This window comes from Leptosomus discolor, chromosome 20 (genome assembly GCF_034619465.1).
Source record: "Leptosomus discolor isolate bLepDis1 chromosome 20, bLepDis1.hap2, whole genome shotgun sequence".
Classification (NCBI taxonomy): Eukaryota; Metazoa; Chordata; class Aves; order Leptosomiformes; family Leptosomidae; genus Leptosomus; species Leptosomus discolor.
The window spans coordinates 5,246,207-5,273,335 of NC_141410.1; the positions used below are offsets into that span (position 1 = coordinate 5,246,207).

At 42.1% G+C, this 27,129-nt stretch overlaps 1 protein-coding gene across 6 annotated transcripts in view; it reads right to left on the bottom strand.

Annotated features, from left to right (window-relative positions):
* The window catches only part of VPS13D (vacuolar protein sorting 13 homolog D), a 102,885-nt gene that overhangs the window by 14,270 nt on the left and 61,486 nt on the right, over window positions 1-27,129 (bottom strand). For all 6 annotated transcript variants that reach the window (XM_086476071.1, XM_086476074.1, XM_086476070.1 and 3 more), the window contains 4 exons: window positions 25,055-25,189; window positions 24,527-24,694; window positions 10,386-10,518; window positions 8,312-8,507 (listed from right to left, as the gene is read on the bottom strand). In XM_086476071.1, coding sequence (XP_086332197.1) covers window positions 8,312-8,507; window positions 10,386-10,518; window positions 24,527-24,694; window positions 25,055-25,189 — 632 coding nt within the window. The remainder of the gene's footprint in view (window positions 1-8,311; window positions 8,508-10,385; window positions 10,519-24,526; window positions 24,695-25,054; window positions 25,190-27,129) is intronic.

Genomic DNA, 27,129 nt, shown 5'->3' on the forward strand with positions numbered 1-27,129 from the left:
AAGCTTTATTACTGTGGTAATTAAAGGACACTTCTTGACACAGGTCACAAAATTAAGGATGTGAAGAAACCTTTACCGTGACCTCAAGGCAGAATCATCTGGAGGGAAAGTGAATGGAAAGACAACCTGGAAGATGGTATTCCAAATACACACAAGAGAAACAAATACATACATGGAAAACCCCAGAGACTTACCGACGATGCACACAATAGAAGGTACCCGTGTACGCATTCTCTGGTACAGAAGGTACCTGTGCTTTCCTTCATCACTGTTAAGACCAGTAAAACTGATTCCCAGAAAGCTGCCCTAGACCTGCTGTACCAGACTTCACCCCTTTGGCACAAGCAGCGATGTCTGAGGACATGAGGTCACACAGCCACTGCACTGGCGAGCAGTTCAAGCCATTTGTGCTTTAGAAATAAGTAAATAAACAAATGCTATGTTCCTATTGCACTACACCAGTTTCATCTTTCCTGCTATTTTTATGAACTGAAAATACTAGTAAGAGGGCCAAAAGATATTATAAAAACCCACAGAATGCGTATTAAATTTTTTCAGTTCTGGGGATCGAGTCTGGCTGGTTTAATGCAGCCTGATGATTCGTCCTGGTACATTCCAGCAGTCTGTTTCGGATAAAGCTTTTGTTTGTTTCTGGTGCACACACGCTTTTGACTGATCCCACCTAACTAAGCAAGTACATCTGTGACGGGAAGTTGTGAATACTTGATTGCCTGGTCTTCGATGACTTTGTAGTTTGTTCTGCTGATGCCAATGCACGAAGAGAAATTTTTTTCCTTTTCAAGGTCTCTCCGATTCCATTCTAGGAGGTACTACTGCAGACAAATCTGTGGCCCTCTGTCATTGTTTCAACCCAAGAAAACTTACACAGAAAACACCAAACCAGCAGCATCACTTCGCAGAGTGCCTTCTGAGTAAGGGAAGATCTAAAAACCTCCGATTCGTTCGCCTCTCTGAAATCATTTGTTACTAGTAATGAATGGACATCTAAAGAAAAACATCATTTCGCATTTTAAGCCCAGCTAACTACTCTGCATTAGTCACTTTAATGTCTTCCATTTTCACTCATCTGTCCTCCCCTCGCAACCTTCCCTTCCAGTGCCTCTCTCCCTTACCCAACAGTTGGAATGCATCCGGGGCATCTTAATGCCCTCAAAGGTCAAGTTAAACACTAATGTTTCAGTGGAAAAACCTTCTTACTTACAAAATAGATGCTGGTATTTAGAACGACAGTTCAATCCCTCAGAAACTCTCCCTCTGTAACGTTACCAGTGGGGAACCAGGGACCGCACAGTTTTCTTGAACGGGGCTTTGGTGCAGTTCTGACAGTGGGAACACACTCTGTCGTGGCAAAGCAAAAAGGCTTTAAACAAAGCAAGTCACACAAGTTTTAACCAAAGCTTTAGCACTCCCTATTGCAATGTAAACCATCTAGAAGTTCTTTGCCAGTATGTAGGGGACATAAAAGCCCAGAAGTTAAATGCAAAGGGGAGCCCAGTGCACAGCCTCAGCAACTTCAACCCTTGAGCTTGAAAAAGTGTCTTTTTACAAACAGGTACGGTGTTTGTTGTCAAGTTTTCCTCTCTCAGACCCGGCTACTCCAAGTCTAGCTCGTGAGCTCTAGGGGCTAATCAGATGCAATACATGTAAAATGTAAGACCTCAATGATTAAACACTGCCTAAAGCCAGTCATTGCTTTTTTTTTTTTTTTCCCCTAGACGCTTCTATTACTTAAAAACATTCACATACAGCAGATGTGAAAGTAACCACATTATACAGTATTAGTGCAGTATTATGTTGCTGCTGTGGTCCAAACACAGTGGGTTTTCTCTTCTACTCCTTCCCAGGAGTTAAACAGTCAAGTTCAAAAAAGGGGACAAAAGCAACCAACTGTAAAGACAACTCCTTTCACAAATATTCCAAAGATAAATGGTGTCCAGAAATGCAGATACCTCGCACTAACCTCCTGGAAACACTACTGGGACGTAAAGCAAGGTATTTGCAATAATGCCTAAAAAGGCCTTACAGTTTGGGTTTACAGCCGGGACCCATTTCTGTCCATTTGGCCCTCTAAAAAGGAGAGGGGGAGGGGTATTTTAGTGCAGAGTTTGGATTTTCCAAACCATCCAGACTTCCGTGGGGTGCTAAGCAGCTCACAGTGCTTTCCTACCCTGAACAATGTAAGAACACAGGGAACTGTGCCATTTTTACACATGCAGCTCCAGGATTATAGACTCTGCAATAAACTATGGTTAAGCAAACAATGTTTTCAAGGTTCATCCTTTTACTATATCCTGTGGATTAAAAAAAAAAAATCATGAAGACTACACACATCAGAGTTGTTTTCTTCAACCATGCATAGCAAATGCTGCTTTACTGTGAAGAGCAGAGGCTGTGCTCCCAAGTAATCATCCTTCAGCTCTTTGCCCTGGAGGGGGAAGGCAAAGGGAATAAACTGTGGGATGCCCAGCCTGCTGGTCCTGGAGGAGAGCGCAAAAAACCAGCCTGCCCCCCTGCCCCCATGTTTCTTTCTCACACCCAGAAGTTCTTGGGCTCAACTCTACTGTCCTTCCTTTCTAAAGCCAAATCACTTTGAAAATTCTATTCTTAATTCTTGAAATAATAAGTTTTATTAACTAAAGACTGACTTTAGCAGTAGTTACTGTATGAGAATGTAGAGATTCAGAAGTGCAGTGAAATATGGGACGGCAGTGCACTCTGTCCTCAGTTCTCAAGATTTTAGGCGCTCCAGAAAAGTAACCACACGCCTCAAACTGCTTGAACTCCTTCCTTGGAGCTTTAAGGGGAAGCAGGCTGGTGCAGTGAATACGCAAAGTGATCTTGACAGGATTCCGCTCACTCAAACATAATCACTACTTAAGACTTTTCTGACGAAAACCCCTATTAGTTTCTTGGTGTACAGCACATGAGACTTCTTTCTGTGAAGTCTAGGGAAGACTGCACTTCTTTCTAATCTGAGTCATTCCTTTGGAAAACAATTCTCAGTAAGGGCGAGGAAAAACCAAATCATTCTTACAGAAAACTGCAGAAAAGAAAACCATAGTTGCAACTACAAGCCAGAAGCATCTCATGGCAGTACGACACAATCTTTGAATAGGCAAAAGGAACAGAGAAACCTTCTCTGTTAGTTCTTAAGGGTGGCTTCATTTATTTAGAAACTGGTTTAGGTCTTAGACAGTGGATTATTGTCTCTTTCTAGTTCAGAGACTAAAACAGCTGCGATGCATTTTCAGAAAAAAATGAAGATTTTGAGATGAAGTTATCCCTACTGACGAGGTCCAGGGCTGCAGTTTGAAGAACTATTCCCCCCACAACAAAATCCACGCTCACTTCTGCAACAGGCAAGAGCAGCCATTGGAAGAACAGAACAGGATCTCCAGTAGAACTACACAGTTATCAGTGGTAAATGAAAACCTAACAGGAGGGTACTGAGCAGGTGAGACTGGTAACAGGAAATGGCTAAAGCAGGGAGAGGTGTCTACAGAGGTGCTGCAAAATGTGTGGGCACAAAACCAGGCTTGCTTAGCTTCAAGGATCTAGTAAAAGCAGTGTGTAAAATTATCTTTGGAGGGGACAAACTAAGAGGCGTTTAAAACTCCAGTGAGGACAGTGAAGTACTAAAGAACCCGACGAGGTCAGAAATATGGCAGGAAATGAAATGGGATTCAACTGACAAAATTGCAACCTGGTTTATCTGGGGAAAAATAATCCAGAACACAAATACTAAACGACTAAGAGATATTTGCAATGCAGTAAAATAAAACAAAACATAAAAACCCCCACCTCTTGGGGAAAAATAGCAAGCAGAAAACTGGCTATCAATTTGCAATGTGATATGGCAGTAAAACTAGCCAACACAATTTTGGATGACTTGCAGAGCACAGCTTGTCACAGAAGAGGGATATGACGGTCCCTTTTCACACAATACTGATGGGAACTTACAGACTGGGGGGATTTCAAAGCAACTCAGCAACAGCAGTGGAAGAATCTGGACAGTCTAATGACAGAGGAATGTGAATCCGTAGAATGAAGTTCAGCCGTGACTGAAGGTGGGAGGTAGGGCTAACAGTGAGGAAAAGCCAATGTCTACAGCCATGTAACCGGGTGCCACAGGAGTAAAATGGACAAACGTGCTCAAAAGAAAACAGATCATTTGAGAAAACAGTTCATTATAAAGACCTGTTACCCACTGGGAAAAAAGAGGATCTGAAGGAAATGACACTGCTGCCCAAATCATTTACAGATTAGACCAGTAATTCAGCTGACCTGTCCTCTGTGCAGCGTTTCCAGATTTACACAACACAGCGAATACTCGCCAATCAACATATTTTCACTCTGGCTTCTAGGAAAATCTTAGGAAGGGCTTACCAGGAGAAGAGTCGTTACTCTGCTGTCACTCACCAGAGTCATGCCCCATGCATAACTGACATTACCATAAAGACTCCTGCATTCAAGTAGATCAAGTCCAAGGTCAGGACGGAATCTGGGACACATACAGAGGTGTTGAGGTTCAAGCAAGATCTACCTTAAATCTTGAGAACGTCGCATATTGGCTGAGCTGATGTTCCATACAACTAGGTACGTATTTTCTATGACTTCTCTCAGTGTCACTGATACTCATGTTCTCAAGTCTGCTGCTTGTGACCTTACAATCGAAATCATCACTACCAGAGACACAGATGCACAAAGGCAAAAAAAAAAAAAAATTAAAATCACCTGCTGTTGACTTTGTCTCAGACTTTGCACCTCACTGCTCATTTCTGAGCAATGGCAGGGAAGTGGTGAACGAAAGAACAACAAGCACAGGCTGCTTCTTTCCAGGTGAAGTACATTTAAAAGAATGAAATATTTACATAAGAATTTTCTGTGACCGTTTATGGCTTGCCAATCTCAAACTATTCTTAAATACAGTTCCCTGACAGAACTCATTACAATTGGGTAGGTCATGAAGTTATCTCCTTACTTCTAAGTTTCACGTTGTGACTGTCAGAAAAGAACACAAACCCTTGCAGCAACAGTTCAAGAATAATCTTAAACTTGCACTGACCTGGCAGAAGCCTGAGAGAAAGCCACAACGGCAGTTTCCTGCACTACTTGTTAAGTTAGGCACACATCTAAATATAAATGTTCTTTGCTTGTGCTGCACTAGGACTTAAAACACGTTTCTAGGAGAGAGCTTTCCAAGGATATCTAGAGACATAACAGCTTTCCTGTTTTGAACTGGTCTTTAAGACTTTTGGCACTATATGACAAATATGGAAATAATCAGAACTCTTATATGTGACACTTGAGTACTTGGAACACATAAAACCCACTCATCAAAAAAAGGTATCAAGTCACAGGCATTAACTGTTTATAAATTACATGTATGCTGCATTGTCAACAACTATTTCATGCTCTCCTCTGCATTAAAATTTCCAAGTATCACGGCAGCTTTATTCATAAATAACAAGCACAATAAATTATATGATTACAAAATAAGTTATAAGATTAGCCTTGAAAAAGTCCAGCCTAAAGTCAGATTTAAAAAATACTTTCTGGAACCCGAAACACACCACCTTTTAAACTACCACCATAAACTATAAAGCCATCGTCTGCAACTCAGCCGTATCAGCTTGGCTCCAGGTTCCAAACACACGGTTTGGGCTAGCTGCACGAGTCCCCTTTTGAAGCCCAAAGCGGCTTCTGTCCATGTAGCGTGGTGACAGTAACACAAGCTACACAGTCTTCCTCAGCGTTGTGCTCAGTTCAGTAACTTTGCTGGAATTGGAACATGCCTTTTAGGAAAACTTACAACCCCCATTAACATTCTTCATCTCACTCAAAACTGTTCCAAAAGTTCAAGTCAAGCAGCTTAAATTCAGGGCTTTTTAAAAATTCAACCATGTAATTAGAGAACTGCAAAGGGCCTATAATTTATGGTTAGGTATCATGCTATTTAAATGCAACTGTAATTAACCAGTTGACTCAACTGCACCAGTACCGGAAACCTGCCCATAGGCCGTCAGTCTCAAGGTCACGATGGCTCTTACCGCGCTGATTAACTCACATCCTTCGGTTGTTCAGAACGGCACTGGAGCTCAGTTACTGCCCTAAACTCACACTCATCAGGGTTAGCTGGTTTTGTGTACTTAGCTTGGAAGAGTCTACACGGCCCAGCATGCTTAAACAGAATATTCAACTGGAGCCAGCAGCCTGGGTTTGGAACACTGTTCCACTTTGATTCCAAACCACACATATTTGAACAGTTAACAAATGCAGCAGGGGGATACTGGTACACAGCAGTCTAAAAAATGTACAAATCCTTTGTTGTTGTTGTTTTTTTAATACCCCAAAAGAACAATTTGGTTGCTTCATTATATAAGCACATTAAAAAAAAACCCCTTACCAAACAAAACACGAGTGCAAGGTTGCTTACAGGTGGTGGTGGGTTTTGGGGTGGGTTTTTTCCCCCCTTCTACATTATCTACATATTCCGAAGCACATTTGTTTATCTAAAGTTTTGATCAGATTTTATAGACTGGAGAAGTGCAGTAACTGAGACAGGGTTTGTTTTCCTTGTAGAAGGCTGCTGGGTCAGAAAATTTTTGCAGAGTATTTACCTCCTTCCTTCTAAGTTTCACATTGTGACCACCAGAAAAGAACAGAAGCTTCTAGACACTAAAATCATTTCACAGTGCTCATCTATGACAATAATATTTCAGAATCTAGTGGAAGCAAAAATGTGGTTCAGCTCATCTGTCTTCAGCTCATCTCTTAACAGACAGTTAACGAGTTAAAGGGACATACGCCACACAGGCACACACAAGCTAGAGATAAGGCTGGTTGGAGGCCCTCCCTCCTCTCCCAGTTGCTATCTAGTTTGCCAGCTGTTGATAACATCATCGCCACTGGGTAGGCTGTATCTCGTAGAAGTCTGTCAAAACATGAATTTTAAGTATACGTGTATCTTGAAACACAACTACAATAAAACCACAGCTCAACTCGTCAGACAGCTAACGGCGTAGCCAGGTGTGTCTCTCCCCACCTTCAAATAAAGAAATCAGTCTGTACAGTCACAAAAGTAGGACCCATCCATCCGCAGTACACGTGCCCTCCCAGGGATGCACTCAGAGTTCTCACGTAATTTTGTGTACACACACGTAGTTACCAAATTGCAATCCTTGCCCCCTTGGTTTTCCAAAGCTAAGTACCAAACAGATACGACATATACAAGTAACCACTTCCATTTTCACAACCAAGTACACCTCTGGTTCATTCTTCAAAGCTTCCTGCACCTCACTCACACCTCATCACACTTACTGTTCTTTACTGACACTCTGACAGTTCAGGATCCCAAGTGTGCCATAATAAAACTCAGGAAATGGAAAAGCCAAATGGGAAGACAAAACCAACGAGAAAACCCAACATTTTGCAAACATTTTTCTCTAATCCTTCTGATGATAAAATTTACTTACGGTTTTCTTTCCCTTCTTCAGCACCGCACAGGATCTCACGTACATACAACGGGACTTCTTGGTGTACTACTATCATCTAAGTTCTTGGCCACAGAGAATCCTCTCTCAGGGCAGCCCTTTTAGAGCTTGGCCCTCTCCCTCTTCCACATTCATAGTCAGTGCTAATGAACCTTCATTTACTTTAAACAGCATCTTTGTTATTTCGTAGAGAGCACATTATGCAACTGAACAAGGAAGGAAGCCAAAGCACCTGTCCTGAGGTGCTGACACTTGACATCCACATACAGATGGGTAAAGAGATAAGCGTGGATACATGCCCTGTTGTCCACACCCTTTTTCTAAGCGAGAACTAGTGCACAAAATTAAAATCAGAGGATAACGACACCCTATCGATGCCAGAACTCTTCAAACCTTTGAAGAGCTGTTTCTCTACACAGCTAAAGGGAAGCTGGAGGTAGACCAGGGAGAAGGACTCTTCCATTTCAACTCTGCGTAAGGATTCCATGGTAGAAGTTTAATCTCATTACACATTTGCTTTCATCTAATGCTGTAGCTCAATAATTCCTATTTTATCTATTTTACGTTGCAGCTTTTCTGTGCAAATTTTACTCGTTATAGTATCCACAAATGCCATCCACTAAAGAAAAAGCAAATTGAATGAAATGGGCTACATTGCTAATAAGAGCAGCTCACACTAGATTTGATTAAATTGCTGCTTCTTTGGGTAAGGAAAGATAATCAGATCAGAAATGGCAGCAGGTATTAATCCGCATTTTTACAGTATTACTGATCAGACAACCAGACCGCTTACTGACCTGGGGCCACTCAGAGTTGCCGTGTCCCTCACTGCCTGTGCAGTTTCCGAGGCGAAATCCAGAGCTCCAGCCACAGGTTTGGTTACTGTGCCAACCAGCCCCTTCCCGAGGCCCGATATGAAACCACTGACGCCTCCTTCAGTTTTCACACCTTCAACTGTTGAAGTTATTACACTTGTCAATCCTCCGATGATACCTAGTGAAGACAGGAACAGCAAAGTAGGCCAGAAGCGCTGCCGCTAAAAATTACAGAACCTTGTCACCGCTGATGCTGTCTGCCTAAAGGAGTTACTGTCACGCCTGACAGAAATGTGCTGGGCGTTTAATGTAATACTTTACATTAAAAAGTAAACATTTCAAAACTGAGTACATTAGCTCGTAACTTTATACTCTGTGTATGCAGTAAGTACACACGTGCACAGACGATGATATCCCACAGAAAAAACTTAATTCGTTATTAAATATGTACCTGTTAAAATATTTCTATACTGTTTTATTTCCCAGCTGTGTTTACACAAACAGTCCTCATCTCTTCCTGAGGTGAAGCGGTTACTTACAGTGTGACAAAACTCTCTTACCACAAAAGCTTATACAATTTGAGACAGGAAACAGAAAACTGCGTTTCTCCACTGGAAAAAGTCAGGTATTTGAAACTGGCATTGCGTGATTTTAACTGCGATGCTGCCAACAGACGTTTCCGAGCACGTTTCTGTTGCTGAACATCAGAACACTCTGAAGAAATCAAGAACCTCCCGAGGCTTCAAAAGACTTGGAACCGTTCATTTTATCTCAGAACATGCTTTGCAGATTTCACATCTCATGGTTAGAATATCACAGGTTTTAGTGAACGGGCCTCAGCGCTCGTTTGACAGCGCGTACCACCAGTGGGCTCTTCAGCTGTCAGCAGCCAGGTACCCTCTTACGGTCTGTAACTGAAGTACAGACCAGGCAGCAACTTAGTTCTGAACTCGAGAAGAACAAAGTATTTAAATCCCTTCTCCAGAGTTTATGGTTTATTCCTGCATTTCAACAGATATTCAGGTTTTTGGTTTGGTTGGTTGGTTGGTTGGTTTTTTTTTAAAAAAAAAACGGAATGGGAAGCATTTAAAGACTCCACAGAATTACGACTAAACCAGTCCTAATTACTGGGTAATACAATGCAATGAAGGGCTTTTATAATTGACTTTTCAGCAAAGACTGACCTATTTCAGATTTCCTGCATTTCTACCCATATAATTCGTAACAGACTTTACAGCCCACTGGTGTGACAGAAATCTCTCTCATGATCCATTTAAATACCTGCAGTGTCTCTTTACGACAAAAGTCCAGCATAAAGACTTTTGCTCAGCACACAGAAGGCTGCTGTTTTAGTGAAAGCCAGATTATCTTGACACAGGCTGCAACAGTTGCACTGGAAGAACGACATTTAAACAAACTGAGTCAAGATGATGCAAAATATAAATATTTGATTTAAACTTGGCTTGTATTGATTTAACTTTCTTCAATAGATAAATCATGAACTAAATTGATGTGAGATTCTGGCCAAATTAAGATCAGTCCGCTGTCTTTTACACAAATTCATTTCTGTAGTTCTTAGTAGATTTAAAACAAAACCACAGAATAACCCAACTGGTGAAATGTTAAACTGATGTGCCTATTCTGAGGAAGCTCAGGTTTCTGGAACTGAAAGCAAATGTAAGAAAGCTACAATCCAGCCATACTGATCTTTATTTTAATGTCTGGCCCTCAAAAAGACTGTTTGCATGGGTATCTTAGGCTTCTACAAAGAAACTGAAGTTTTGGATGAACTTTCTTTGAAATTTCATTTTAATTTGCAAAAAAGCTTTTACTTACAGTCACACGTGCAAAGCCCTTATTCTTAAATGTTGTTTTGGTCAACTTAAAAACCAAACAATCCTCCCACCCGGCATTCAAATTCAAACGTAAAGCCTGCGATAGCGATAGCGCCACCTCCCTGGCTTCACACCGTGACCAGGAGCAATGCAAACTGCTCTTTTCAATCTGGTCGTCACTTGTAAGAGAGAAACGAGTTAAAATTACAGCGAAGGGTTACCATGTGCAAGTCCATGGATTCCAGCTACAAGATGTTCTCCACTAGTTGCAGCGTGATACCGAATGTATTCTCGTTCGGTCTGGTGTCTGTTATCCATCGTCTTTCCCAAACCATCTGACAAGGTCCCAGCGAACTGTAAGACAGCAACCTTTTCTGTTATTAAAAGAACTAAAGGCGTTTCTCTTATGTTGATTTATGAAGAAGACACCTAGATTTTAGTTGTGAAATACAGATTTATACAACTCATTTTCCTACACGTGCAGTCACTCCAGCTTTTTCGCCATGAAGAAAGCTCTGAAGTACTTTAACCTGGGCTTCCGTTGGTGCCACTGAAGTCATGAGGTGACAGTCAAAAACCAGGTAGGTGCCCAACTGCAGCGGCCAAGCCAAAACAAGTGAGGTCTGTGAAAGTGCCAGTGACCCACCTGTAACCTTCCAAACATGCACAAGAATGTTATTTAGATACAAAGCTTTTCTTCTGCAAAGATATGTGAAAAGCTTCAAGGCAAATATGCCTGTCATGAAACTAAAATGTTTGCAAGAGTTAATTAAATTCTTTTTAGTCACACAACGCAGAAATGGCTCTATTGTGAAAAGAGCTGGTGGGGGAGCCACCCCGTGTTCCCTGCAGCACTGGGGTGACCCGCTGAAAGGCGGCTGTGTTGGTACAGGGAACCCTGAATGGGGGGTGGAGCATTTTTACTCCTTACGCTTACCTCTAACAGCCTGGGGGAAGACCTGAGACACACTTACAGATAAAAGAGGACCTCTAAGTCCAAACAGGACTTGTTCTGAGAACTCTGACCATTACTGAGTACGAGTCAATGAAAAAGCAAATAAAAATGATCTATTGTGATCTGTTGACCTTTAGTTTGACAAAATCAGATATAAAACAGAGGTCGGTGAAGGGACGGAGGCAAGAAAAGGAGACAAAAAACCTGAAACCTTATCTCATATTCAGAGTATTATTGCAGAAAAGGACTCCCGGCAGACATTTTCCTGGAATAACCGCCAAAAACTAGCTATTTTTGGTTACATGTAGTTGGTCTTCTTCTGTACCTCCCTCAACTAGCATCAGCAAACTTAGAATCGTCTCCTTCCAATAAATAAACAAAATTCCACCACCCCCCCCAAAAGGAACAATGGTTTAATGTTTTGTTGTGTCTTAGACTAGGGCTGGGGAACGTACCAGGTGCCACAGGAACATCGAAGATACCCGATGGCTGTAGCAATGGTGAAGCCATTGCTGCCCTGCACGATCATAGCTCCTCTACAAGTACTTCACTGTTTAAGGACCGTGTATGGCCACTGTCCTTTCCATTGCTCACCTCATCTTTGTTGCATTAGTACTGGTTATGTTAAAAACCCTCCGTGATCAAGGTGTGCACCAGAAAACAACTAAAACCTGGTGTGAAATTCTGATTCTAATACACTAAAGATTACAAAAGAAACAGTTAATTTACGTGCTTGATGCAATGACAAAGTCCCCCTCCTTTTCTGTCATTTTTTCCAAGTCTGCATTTTCACTAATGCCAAGATGTCCCAGTTTTAGATGCTTCTTTCCAGCTCAAAGACAAACTAGTCCAGTGGCTCCGATTATCTAAACAAGTCGACTTTAACAACATGAATGAAAATTAAATCCCATGACCCTTCTTGTGACTTGATCGTATGGACACTGAACAGAGCACAGTGATCAGTGACTGAATTACTTCTGACCTCTTTGTGAACTTCATGTAGATGTTACGGTTTTTTTAAATTACCCTAGAAATACACACCAACCTGAAGCTACCTACTAACTGCATTTAAGGTTGGGGATTTTTCTAGACAAACACTTTGCTTTAAGAGCACTACAGTAGTTGCTATAAAAAGTAAAAGGCTCAGCAGGCCTTCAAAATTCAAACCTCATTTAAGGAATCTACCAAGGCCTGAAAATGATTTTTCAAGACCACATTTTGAAAGCTACATTACTGCATGATTGGACAACCAGCCACCAACTTCCCGATATTGATCAAAGTCGGTAAGCTCTCCTCACAGCCTCGGCTCCCCCTGCTCCCTGCCTACATTGGCCAGCTCCACTGTACCAGCTTTCCCAGTGAATACAACCCAGTCTTTCCTCTAACTTTCCTTCCGCTGTGAAACAGAATCTGACACCTAATAGTCCATGACAATTCTGTTTAAGCGTATAGAAAGAATTTTAATTTCTCTTACTAAGTAGGAAAAAAGAAAAAAAAATCTCACCTTCACAGTTTAAAAGTCCTAGTGTCCACTAACTGTAAAGCCACAGTTAAATGGGACATTTTTGTGCTATTTAGAAAATAACCCCGATTTACAGCTGTAAATAGAACAGCTTAAGGGTTCTAATGTACCAAATGTACTATGAAACGTTTCCATTTTGCCCTGACCCAGGTGACAAAATCTGAACTCCACACACGTTAATGACAAAACATGAATTTCATGTTGAATTACTTTTTGACACGCCTCCTCCTCCCCCCTCCCCGGGTACTGTTTGTTTTCCAGCCTCACAAAGCCTGAAGCCAAACTTCTGCAGCCATCTGTACCGTCTGTACCTAAGCCAAGGGGTCACCCCCATGAGCACGCGTGAACAGGTCCCTGCTGAACAGCTTCCAGCTGGGGGCCACCGCAGCACTTTTCCTGCTCTGAGGTGCAGAACGTAACGTGACCAGGGTCGCCAGCGCGAGGTAAAACGCCAGTGAAGGTAAAACCACGGAGACGTTTCACAGGCGTTAGTAAGTCACGCTGAGCTCTGCCAGGCAAGCGAGCGACTCGCCGTTTCCTGCTCTGAAGTTCAGACTCTTATGTAAAGATGCAGACTGTAAGGTCAGCATTATCCTGATCCGGGATCCCAACAAGACGTACGTCATCCCTCACGTTGCCCAATACAGGGAATACCACATCAGTGAAATAACTGCTGGGTATCAGAAACTCTTAACCATCCTTTTCTGTGCACCTCAGAAATGCTTTCCCTCAAATGGTTTCCCAAGCCTATTTCAGCAAACAGGATTGTATCTACCTACGTAAAAAGGAAAAAAAAATAAACATTTCTAACATTAAAAAACTCCACCCACCCAACCACCTGCACCTTATGCCCAGTCTGTGCAGATTATAATCACTGTATTAAGAAAAAGGTACTCAGCAGCGGCAAGTTACTTCAGGATCAAAAACTCAAGTAAGCATCGTAAATTTAAGCAGTTTAAGTCCAGCTTAAACTTTGAAGGGAGATTTGGACAAATTAAAGCACAAAAGCAGACTTCCCTTTCCCCCCCATATGTCTTGCTTTTAGATGCCTCCCTTGAGAAGTGCAATATTAGATAAAGAGATTAAGATACTAAGGCCTGTGGAAGAGCAGTGATGGTGGCTTACACTGAGCTGTTAACCCGGTCACGCAGAAAATAGTCTCCAGATAAACAAAGGTGACAACAAAAGTTCGATCCACCCTTGTCTTCCTTAGCTTTTGTTAATAACGTGTGACCTGATAACTTCAAAGCCTACGTAAGGCCGCGTAAATGCCAACATAACTAAATACAACAGCCTGTGGAACAAACATGAAACTAATCAAGGGACTTCTAAAAACCAGTCCCCCTCCTTCTCTATCCTAATTTTCATAATGAGTTCTTTGTCTACCTGCCAATGAAAAACGAAATTGGTAATGTGCTCTTTTATCTCTACATTTTCCCCCATTTCAGACATCCTTCTCATTGAAACAGAACTACAACACGGTATGTCAGCATCAGCTAAGAAAAGTCACCGGCTTCCTATCCAAAAGGCACCGAAGTGTGGCTGGATGAAGCCAGTCTACACGAGGTCCATGTACTCTACTTGTCAACCTGGCATCTCCAGTCAAAGCAAAGTAGGGGGCTTCCAGACTACTAATTAAAAGTTCTGTCATTTCAGGTACTGGAATTACTTCCCCTTATCATTAATATGCACTGTTTAATGGTTAGCCTTACCCATCCCATCCTGCCTGGACAGAAAAAGGAGAACCTCTCCGAAAAGCTCCAGTCATCTGAGCATTTGTCCACCTTTTCTTCCAGGCCTACAGTCCAGAGACGCTCGATCCCTGGTTTTCAGCCCACACTGGTTCCTGTGATACGGAGGTACCAACTGGTAACACACTGCAAGCAGAAAACACGACCCTCTGCACTTCATTAGCTTAGGCCTACGGTCCTGAGAAGGGTGAAATAGGATGACTTTCACATTTCCCTCCAAATTCCAGGACATTATGCTGCTGTGAACGCCATCTATGGAACAACACGTAAACCACTCTCAGCATTTGGTGATTACTGAAAACGCTATGACGCTTCCGTAGGCCTGGGGCACACGGGCCTTACCCTCCTCCTCTGTAGGCTCAAGTAAACGCGTAATTCATCATCTCTTGTTTTACGGGTACACAGCGTCACCAGTCAATATCAACGATCTACCATGACCTGCAAAAGCAATCGGTCTGTACAAGAAACGCATCTGCTCATATTTTGGGGTTTTGGTTGGGGTGTGTGTGTCTGTTTTTCTTTTTAAAGGCCTAATAATTAAGGAAGTTTTGACACAAAAACTCCTACCTCTGACTACGTATCCTTTGCTGTTTCAAGCAACAGAAGAAAAGCAACAACTCCCATATACAGTGTTTGTGAATCAAAGCTGGTGCCAAACAATAAGGCTTACAGGGCACAAGAAGAATTCAAAGCAAATGAAAACTAATTCTAGACTTTGTACTGCATGTTCCCTCTAAGCCAGATGCATGAAGCACACAGCATGGAAATAAGGTTTAAGTAATCTTTTAAAGTCTTTTTAAGCTCTTGGCGCTGCCTGGTTCTCTGAGGACATCCCAAAAGGATAAATACACAATTAGGACTTTAGTCCAAACATTCCATTGTAATTCTAGCATCAGAGAACGGCACATTTACAAATATTATTGACTGAGCAAAGCAGAACATTCCAAGATAGAATTTTAAAGGAGAAAGTGATGAAATTCAATATAGGTCAGTTATAACTTCTGTGCAAACCTCCCAACAATCTGTGTTTAAATTAGAAATCACAGGGTTTACTCAGTTCTCAGCTTTGCTCTGCAGAACCCATTGAAAAAGGAGTTCTTTGCTGAACCCCATTCAACTCTCACCCCAAACCACCACCTTTCAGAAAAGCCCTAAACACCACACATCCGTGATGTTGATATTTTATCTCCAATAAAAAAAGCTGGTTCTTAGAGAAGGTAGAAAAGAGTATTTAAAATTATTTAGGCTAGAAAGTCTAATGTAAACTGTGAATTATGTCACCTTCAGTTCTCACACACGTTTTCCCAAACATGAAAATCCCTAGTCACCATGGTTAAAAGTCATTCCACGGTTTGAACAGTAACTCCCCCAAATATAATTAACTGTGCATGTGAAAGAGAAGAGCTGCTTATCAGAGGAAACAAAGGCTGTGTAAGTAAAGGAAGGACAGCGATTATCAGATTTCTGGATGTGAGTTCTGTTAAACACATCCTTCCTCACAGCCCTAAGCAGGAACGCTGCGTCTGGAACATCATTTTCCTCCCCTCTGCTACCTTGACATTCACCCCTGAAGCAGCAGGCATCAGCACCAACGGCTTGAAAGGAATAAACGTCTCAAATCAGCGCGTACTGTGAACCTAGCAGCAAAGCCCTAATAAATACACATACAGTAGATATTAGCTGGAAAATACTGACACCTCCCTGCCCCAAAATATGTATTCCTATGTAGTACAAAATGTACACAGAACATTATTTTTACAAGTTTCTAAAACAATACTAATAAGCTGAATTTTTACCATGAAACAATGACCTGTTTCTTTAGGTATTATCCAAATACGTTTAAAATAAAATATCAACACACATTTTCTACATATTTAAAACAGCTCCATTAACATAAATCATAGCTATAAATTATATAATAAACTCAGACTGACAGCTTTAGAAACTAAAGGCTACTTTGAGCTGCGTTTTTGCTTTCTTTTTAAAAAACCACCACATCCACTCCCTTCCCTGCTGAACAGAAGTCTGGAAGTCCTGTTCAGCCAAGTCCTTAAATACAGCGGGCTACGTCTAAACGTTTAATATGTATCTATAAGTTTAATTCCTTCTAGCAACATCATTAAAAATGACCTTTATGACCTTTATGTCCTACATCTCTCCAACCTGCTACAGGTATTTTAGAGGAAGCAATTTTTACGCTGACTTCTGACAGTAAAATACAGCAGTTCAAAACTAAGCATTTATTTTGCTATATGGAGGCAAAAATCTTCACAGGGTACATGTTATGGGCTAAGGAGGCACATATACACGCTCCTAAGATTTATGGTTAAAGGAAGTAAAAAGAAGACAGACACGCAGCGCGTACACAATGACCAGGGGCGGGGGACAGGTAAAGCTGTCGAGTAAATTCTTCAGCCCAAGTTCCCTTGGTTTGATTGCAACGTCTCAAGATTGACATTTAATACGTTTCTATGACTTACCATAAAAATAACTTTTAAAGCAGCTTCTTTGCTCATCACCCCGTGCGCCGCGATGGAACGGAAGCACTGCATACTTTGTTTTACAAACCGGCCATCAGTGAGCAGCCAGGCCACAGAGCTTCCTCCTTTCACATCGCTGTGGTCAGCTGTGCCTTATACTGGGACTAAAAACCAAACTGCTTCAAGCATTTAAAAACCAGCAGGTGTTTATTTGTTGGATTTAAAAGGCCCATCTCTCTGAAGCTCTTCCACAAAATACTTCCACTACGGCTTCTGTCAGTCTTTTAAGAATTACTCAGCTATCTAAGCAGGAAAGTTTGTGAATTCAGTTAAAATTATATGCTGTAGACTTGTACATTTCCCTGTACGTGTTAATACATACCTGGGTCCACTATCAAATACGATCCTAAACAGAAAGGACGGTTCAGGCTGAGCCCAAAACACACTTAGAGCCAAGTCAAGTTGTGCAGAGGGAAACGTGTAACGGAACCATGAATAGAACTGACACGTTCGTCACTCAGAAAATGCTAAATCAGCAAAATGCTATAATCAGCTTCTCATTTTAAGAGAGGCAGAAACTTTGACCCTCTCTAAACCACTGACAACCCAGAGGAGCCAACGGCTTTTCCCACGGCACCAACGCACGGTTCCGGCCATTCCGCCCAGCATTCCCCCCCCACCCCCACCCCCCCAACCCCGGCCCGTCCCCCCGCCCCAACAAAGCGCCGTTAATTAGGTCCCATCCCGTCCTTCACGCCGCTGCCTAATGCCTCCTGACAACGGCACGCCGGCCGGCCGCTCCGCCAAGCCCCCCGGTGCGCTCCCGTACGGCTGCCCGATCAGCCGGGTGTCCCGTGGAGCCCCCGCGGCCCCTCCCCGGGGCTCCCCCCCCCGGCCCCGGGCGGCGCGGGCAGGGGCGGCGGCAGCAGGGCCGTGCCCGGGCGGCGGGCGCTGGGGGCGGCCCCGCCGCGCAGGCGCAGAAGAGCAGGCGGGAGCCCGCGGCTGAACTTGGCGTGACCCCGGCCGCGGAGTCACCGGCGGGTTCACCCGCAGGGCAGCCGCGCTCCATCCAGCCACCAACACCCTCCGCGGGCCGCTCCCCGCCCCCAGCCCCAACCCCGCCGCAGCCGAAGGCCTTCCTGCCTGCCCACGGCGGGGAACGGCGCCCCCGGGCCTGCCCCAGCCCCCCGAGACCCGAAAACCCGAGGCAGAGCCCGGGGAGCGCCAGTGCGGGACCCCGACACGCGACAAGGGCGCGGCCCGGAGCTCGCTTTCCAACACCGCCTGGGCCAGCCCGGCGGGGCTGTACCTCCCAGGGCCCTCCCTCCGGCAGCTCGCCCTTTCCAGCCACGGCCCCCCGCGCCCACGCTTGGCACCCGAAAGAACCTCCTGCTCACGGGGTTTCTGCCTTCCGTCGGGTTTCCGAAGGGAACCTCACGCAACACGTGGATGGGGCCCCACCATCACGCGTGCGGTGTAAATAGCAACAGCTCTGAGGGATGAGGCCTGCAGACCTGCCGAACGGGTGCCAATCATCTACTGTCACAGCTTGGAAGGCACCTCGGCCTTCGGCCTTCGCCCACCTACATCTCCCGTGGGCGTAACAATACTGTTTTCCCTCCTCAGGAACACGTGGCCAAGGAATTTCAAGTTTAAATCTGTACTATTTAACATATTGTACATAACTATATAACTTTATACACACAGTAGGCGGGTTTAGTTAGCCTTTTGTCAAGACTGAAGTCATTCATTTCAAAGCCATATCCCATTTTTTCTCCTTCAGGTGCTAATGGTGATATGTGGGATACATGTGCCTGTTTTCGTGACATGCTAACCACTCAAAAACTGTAGGTTAAGATCAAATTTCATTTCATCTCTATGATAAATGTTCATTTCTAATTTCACAGTTTATGGTTTGGCAACATTTTGCATGCCGCATTTTAAATTCTCCTTTTTTCACTTAATTCCCCAATGAGTCAGCACAACAGGAACACTGTATTTTATTTTGCGAGAAAATCAGCTGGTAAAACCCTTCAAAATAAAGCTCTAGAGCAGGTATCAAACTTAAAGCTTTCTAACCTTCCCCCCCTTTTTTTTGTTAAGATGGTCACTTGTAGACTCCTGCAGACAGCAACACACCTCACTGCGTGCAGTTGTTGCGCTGCTGCAGGACTCTCATTGTCAACTGAGTAATTTCTCCTGGAAAGGCTCATTCAAAGCTACCACCTGTGTCAGTTTGATTCTGAACGTGTGCATTTCAGACACCAAGTCCAAATGAAAACAATTCTCCCCAAGGAATATATCACCATTTTTGTTTGATCTTAGCCATGCCCATTTCGCCACAAAAAATACAGTGTAGTCAAAGCCTGGGCTGCATTTATCCTGAGTTGGGAAGAGACCTCTGAACCGGGACACTGGCCACACACATTTTGTCCCATGGTACAAACGAAAACCAGGAAGAACGAAGTAATACTTCAGTATTCTCAAAGACAATCCTTTATCCCGAAACCTCTTTCAAAGATACTGACTACAGATACCAGATGTTCTCCACATAAAAAGGGACACTTTCCATGGCTTTTGATTGTCACTAATTGGCCATAAAACTTGCTGTCTTTTAAAAGTGCCAGGAAATGGTGAAATGGCCTTGTCTATAATGTTCCTCCCAGCACTGAAAATTTCTGCCTGGGAATTTCATTTACTTCTGTCTCATAATCTGCACATTTTCATACAGATTCCCACTACGCAGCACTGGAACCTGCACACAAACTGCTAATCTTTGCATGAAACGCAAGTCAAACTGAAGATGATCTGCAGTGCCACCTGGATGCATGACCTGAACAAGCTGCACTAGCTACACAATACTGGGAAGAATCGAGGAGAAAAATCTTAAGATTATGCTGAAGAAAACACAGGGAAAGCTACATTTGACTTGAACTCTATAAATCACTTCTAGGAATAGAGAGAACTGTCTATGGCAATCGCTGGTAAATCCCACAACTTCAGTACCTAGACTGCCCTTGGGAAGAACAACGGTCAGCTTTCCCCAAGTAAAACCCAAATTCAAATCTGTGAAGTTGTCCAGAGAGACGACACGTATTCCAGCCTTCCTCATTTTTATCCTGTATGAGATGGCCAGTAATCATACACACTCTGCTGTTAACAGTTAAACAGAAAACTGGGGAGTCAAAAGAAAGTTGTGAAAATACAGAACGGCAGGAAGCTCAGAACCCGAATGCCACCATGATCCTTCTACACCATCAGTTGACTATTTTGTTTAATACTCTCCTGAGGAAAACGCCACCACGTACTTCTTTCTCAGGCTTCACACACAAAGGCTTTTGTCAGAAGTTCCCTGTCACCAAGATAGATTTTTTTTTCAGCTACTTGAATTGCTTTTTGAGCCAATATTCCTATGACTCCTGAACCACAGTGCTTCCAAAGACACGAGGATGCCAGTTGTTCTTGCTTCTGAATGGTATCAAATAAGAGTGGTTGGTTACATAAACTAAGGAACTTTAAAGAAAAGTGAACCATCAGCTTTGACTGCTTTAGAAACATTTTCTGGGTAGAACCTGCTTAAATTCTATCTATTTTCTGTGCGCTGCTATATCCACTTCTCATTTATTGCCAGTTTTGTTAAAGTTAACATTCTCACAAGTCAAACACTTGTTCGTGATTTGTTTTTAAATAACCCCTTTATTACTTCCTCTTTATTTTCCATTCAGTTATCTTTATCTTTCTGTCGCTGCCAGCCACTTGAGATTCTGCTTTGATTTATCTTACAATGAGTGTTAAAATTCCGGTTTCCCTGCAGTTGCTTTCTTGCTCCTTTTCTACAAATGCCTCCATGACAAAGATTCACCTGGAGCAACATTCGGATCCTTACTAGGTCTTTCCTGTCTCTGTCAAGCACTTAAACACCTCTGCCATCACTCTGAACTGAATTACAACAAATATATGGCACGAACGGCCAGGACAGAAGTTCATTTGTGCCTCTTCCTCAGCCACAGCAGAAAACAAACACCCGCCGTACAGTCTGCTGCAGCTCCTCTAGATGTAAGTTTTGGCATCTCGGGTGCCTGCTCCCAGGCCGAAGGAAGCCTGCCTCGGAACTCTGCGAGCCTCCACAGAAAGAAACAAGCTGCCACAGAGACCTAACAAGGGAACGCAACTGTGGCTGATGGTTTACCTTTCCTTAAGAAGCCTCATTAAATTTCTCACTGGAAACTTCAAAGTTCAACATGAAAATTAAGCTCTTTCAAGAAGTTCACTGAACTATTTTTTTGGGGGAGGAAGGGAGGGACACAACTATTTCCATCAAAAAAAACCCCCCAAACCCTCCAGAAACTAAGCCTAGCTGCAGAGCCCTAACAACTCACAACTATGTGCTCACAACTCCTAAAAGGTAACAGAATTCCTTGTAAGGTTTGAACGAATCAGACCTATTAAATACAGAGCAGACAAGCTGATGAATCTCTGCAATCCTCCACTACCAGGAATTTCACTACGTCAGCACAACACCTATTTGCCAGTAATAGATACAACCACACTTCATTTTCCATTTGGAGAACACAACCTACAGAACATTTGTGTTCAGATGCTAATTCAGTGTTCAATATTCCGTTCTAATCGAACCACCTCAGAAACAGGAATAATTCAGGATTTAGTACCATCGTGCCTAACGGGGGAAATAAAAAAAAAAGCGTGGATGCCAAGAATGCAAGACATTTCTACGCATATGGCAACTATAGAAGTCTCCATTCAGAGGGAATGAAATTCCCTCAGGTGTCTATATTTAGGATCAAAGAACTGTTTAAAATACAGAACTTGGAGTCTCCAAGGGATAAAAACTACAAAACTGTCTGTAGTGAACTTTATTTAACCTAAGGGTTTGTGCCAACTTAAATACGCTGCAGCTCTCCACTTGAAAGAAGGCATTACCCACTGCGTGTTCTGAAATGCATGGAAAAGCCATTACAGGGATAATCAACAGAACTATAAAATAGAAAAGCAATAAAATGACAAAACCAGATACCACTCAAATAGCTTACTTTTCAGTTCAGTCAAGCAGCGTTACTTTTAAAGTGATGATTACAGTACTGAAGTTTATCTATCTACTCACACCTTAAAAGCTAACTCATCTTAAAATCTAGGGTAGATTTTTACTGAAGACACTTTAAATCAAAACAATCACAACGGGTATTTTTCCAGCCATCAGTTTCCGTGCAGAACACAGGCTCGTCTAGCTTTGGCTGCGTTAGTTACCAGCCCCACAGAGGAAGCTACAGAGATGAGGACCTCTATGGCACAGCTGAATCAGCTGAAAATTCAAGCAGTGAAAATATACTTTAAAATACTTTCCCTACAGAGAGCACCAATAAGCAAGATGAAAATGACCTATTGTTCCAGTCATGTTTTTCTTGAGTAATTGGAATTATTTTTTTTCCCCACATTTTTTTCTTTACTAGACACAATCCTGAGGCATATACATGGTAGAGTAGAAAGGAGCAGAAGGCAAAGTTCCACGCTGCACCACGTAACACATCACAAACTGTACCTGAAATATCAATTTTTTATCATATGGACATTTCTGGCTTAGTTTTCTAGCAGATTTAGATGCCCAAAAGCAGTGCAACACGTAGGGAAGAATTCACCCTGACTATTTGAGCCTTTTTTACTGTCCTCTTCTAGCAGAATTAAGATCCATCCTTTGGAAGGAGGATTAATCAAGGAGTTCCATAATGTACTATCAAGCTTTCCTAAAGGATCTAATTCTCTCCTTGTTCTGAAAGAACAAATACACAATCCATACAAAAAGTTTTTAAAAGGGAACTGTGTGAGACTTGCATCGAGACATTTCAGATATATCAAGGAGAAAGAAAAAAATACCTGGGAAGACAAATAAACAGTACATGGGGTGATTTTCAAAGCTGTAAATGGGAAGCAGGCACTCTGCTCCTGTTGAATTTTGAAAGGAGTTCAGCATCCAACTGCCCTTCTGCCTTTGAAAATCTTCCTTCACAAAACCCTTGGTTACAAATGACTCCAAAGTTCAAAGAATGACCTTGCCCTTGTGGGAAACGTAGGAAGGCTCGTGCCTTTTAAGGAAAGATTTATGAGACTGTTGCTGCAGATGTGACTGCAATGAGGAAACAACACTTTATAGAAAGGAAACTCTAAAGAAACATCCTCTGTTGGGTGGAGTGGATGGGTCACAAGAGACTAGAACCACGAGCAGAAAGTATGGGCAAGAACACTCGTTGGCACAGATGGACACTGCCTTATGGAAGCTCCGTAAGTTTTTACCAGATTGCTCGGATAAGCTTGTATTTGCAGTGCTGATCACCACAGAATCACCTAGCACGCGATTAAGACAGGAATATCAACACCACGGTATTCTGTTTGAATTTCTTGGTATTGTCCAAAATGGGCTAATGCTGGCAACAAGATAATGATGATAGAGAAGGTGTGTGTCATCTGTCCTCATGGTTCAGCTGTCTGGGTTAGATATGCTCACAGCTATGCACGTGGTGATGGACTGGGGATCTCTGTGGCAGGTTTAACTATGTTTGATAATGTCAGTCTTCAGCTATCTGTAATTATGCAAACATGACACTTCACCTCTCTCATCTTCCTAATTAGCTTTTCCCACTAATACAGGGAAAAAAGTAGATTTCCTTGTATACAAATAAGTGGAGTAAGTTGTGAAAGAAGGAACCATGATAATAAACATGTACAAACCTACCAGTTTGGAAAATAAAAATAATAGGAAGTAAAGAATTTTCACAAAAACAAATTTTAACACCACATCCTTATGTGAAGAAAGCACTATTCCAATTCTACCCATGATCACGAAGCTAATTTACAGTACATGTTGACATGCATGTAACGAGAAATATTTCAAGATTTTGTTTCCCCCAAGCAAACATACATTTGTTCAGTATCAAGCACAGTATCGACCATGATCAAAACCACTTCCTATTTTTGGCTGCGGTCTCAGACCATACCTCTCTCAGGCACTAAAGATAGTTATTTTCACTGATAACACTGGTATAACTCAATCCTCTCAGTCGTTATCAGGTAGGACAAAAGAATGTTCACCATGCAGGCTCTTTGGAATTAAACTAAAGATAAATGTGTAGCAATCTAGGAATTCCTTAATTTGTGGCTATGTGGCATAGCCAAAAACAACTCCTCAAGCGTTAGCATAATAACTGATATTCACACCAGCTTAATCCCTTTCAAAAAATAGAAGTTATCAACTCCTGTTATACTAAGTAACCCCTAAATTACTCCAAATTCCTATAATGCACGCTCTCTCTCTCTTCCATACATAACACAACTTTTTCATTTGCAGATGGGAGATGACACCACGCTTGAGCAACATTTTAGTTCTCACTCCGGTTAACTACTGCACTCCATCTGCAAAATATGTGTATACCAATAATGAGGCTGTGAGTGGTTTTGTTGACTCCTGCAGGGTTTCTGGCATCCCTGACATGTAGACATAAAGCGTTTAAAATACACTTCAAGCACAATTTTTACAAAACAACAGGACATAGGTGATTTAAAGATGGTCAATAATTCTATTTGACTTGTTTCCTGACTATTTTTTGCTTATTGTTTTAGCAAACTTTAATATCAGAATTATTACCTTTGCAGCAGAGTTTGATACTCCATGTGTGACGTTTCTTATGAGACCACCAACATTGCCGTATTTTATAAGTCCAGTAACACCTTCTGAAACATCACTCAATAGACCCATAGGGTTGCCAAGGAAATCCACAGAACCTAGAATCCTTGCTGCCTGACTAAGCAGCTCCTGTAGAAGGAACAGGGAGAATGAAATATCACGTATGGATCACGTTAACACCAGCTAGGTTGATTAAAAGAAAAAAAAAAAGTCCCACCCACAACGGAAGCATAGACAAAACTGGATAGTTTTACTGAAGAAATGAACAGTTTTCCTGAAGAAATGAAAACACAAACACCAGTAAGATCAATAATAGTTCCATCTTAAAACGCAGTATATTCTCAGAATGTGATGCTATTTCTCCATACACCAAAGAAGCAACACAGCAGTAGTGCTTAAACAGTCAGGAAAGAGTTCTCACACCCTCAGTAGAGAACTCAGTCAACAGAAGTTCAGCCTTTGCCATAATAAAATCTGTGTGACACTTACCTCTTGAAAGTGTTTCAGAATGTCATTAATGATAAACTCCTGAGTTTCATACGGATGGACCCTAGTGAAAGGATCCAGATTAATCACAGCATCTTCAAATCGGATTAGAGGAAATCCCAGCGTGCTTTTCAATGCCTAATTAAATACAAGACATTGCTACTTCAATTTTTCTCTCTACTTCTCATTCACAGCACCCAAACGAATTAATCTTTAAATGGGTAACAAACCAAAACTATCTGAAGCTGCTGGAGTGTTTTACCACTGCCATGTAGATGCTTTGATACAGAGGGCAATCACTCCACAAACCTGCTACTTGTAAGCAATGATCAATTACTAGAACTGCATTTAGTCATTAAACACTCCTCCTGATGCAATCTGCTTCCTACTCTTGATAGGAATATTTTAAAACAAAACGTGTTAAAGATTGCACGCTCACCACTTTGCTAAAACTGCTCTAATGTTCAATTAAATCGAACTATAAATTAATTTCCTTGATACGTAGTGAAGACAAAACTGGTTATTTTCCACCCTGCTAAAGTTCTATGAACGGATTAAGTGTCAGGATGAGCTGGAATAACATGTATAATTTCCTGCAAGCCTGAGGCTCATTTCATAACATCATGTGCTGTACTGAAATTCTTTAAACCAGCTTTTCCACTTATTATCAAGGAAGAAAACTGAGACAGTAATTAGCCCACGGGCCATCCATAACCTGCACAATCTATACATAAAAAAATACATAAACCATATTAAGGCGGACGAGCTGTACATCTATATATACACACACACAAATAAAATAATTTTGGAAAAACTAACAAGAAAATAATCTTTTAAGAAAGAAAGAGGTCCCTTCTATTTCAGGTCTTGATAACGGCCTCTGCACAGTCCCCAGCACCGGAAGATCCGAAGAAGGCAAGAAGCCTGATACTTGTATTCTATCTTTCTCCATTAATCACGAAAGCATGCTTGGTGGTAAGTAATATGAGTTTTTCTGCCATCTGCAGGCAATTAAGGTAAATTACAGGTCTGATTTAAGCTTGCAAGTAAGAAAGGACCTATTTATTTTTTCAGTAAATGGATGACTAACTAGAGTAGTCCTCATTATTCACTTAGGTAGGAAGTAATTTCCTGTTTAACCATCAGATATTATATAAGGCAACTTTGTTAATACTGGTACCTAATAAAAATAATCTGTCTACACCAAATTACCAGGCAGCCATGTCCAAGCCAGAAACATTAGAGGCAGTCAGAAAAACTTCTACAAAGGCTCTACTGTGGTTGTGCTCTCCCTCCTACCCTGAACTCTGCTGTGCTACAAAACTGAATGGAACTCTTTCTCAGTGACTCAGTCACTCAGTGACTGTTATCATTAGGGCGAAAAATGTATACACCAAGTTTTCTCTTGGGAACAACGCCAGTGGCTGCCAAGACATATCCATATGCAATCATATACCAAAGGTGGTAGGAATTCCAAACAGAACAGTGCACATTACTACTTTCTTAAAGGCACTCAGCACTAACACTGTTTTCTCTCTCTAAATTTGAGATAATTGGATAATAAGCGTTTTTGCGTTGAAGCTAAAGTACAAACACATGCAAAACACTGTGGATGTTGAACGGTAAGGAATATTACAGCTAGCTATTGAACTGTCCTCCTTCGCACTAGGATTTGGTAACACCAGTACAAGAATGCAAGGCTGATGATATTCTAGATTATCCTGCTAGGACTCCATGATACACACTTGTACTGTCCACAAAACTTGTTTAAGAGCTTGCACATCTTAATGTCCATGGGATCAAGCCTGGTCAGTGTCTCAATTCTGGTTTTTGAACACACAAGTTGAACAGATAGCAGCTCAGCTCCTCCACAGCGGGAAGAGGTTTTTATGGTTTACTTGGTTGGTTTTGTTTCAACTCCCCCACTTTGGAGGAAATTAGTTGTATCACCTCAGAGGGAACTGAAATATTGCTGACTGTTGCCACCTTATTATGTCCAGGAAGGTCCCAAACAATTGGGAACGCTGGATGAGATTATCTTCTTGCTGTAATTTGGAACCCCCGGCTCACTTGAACGA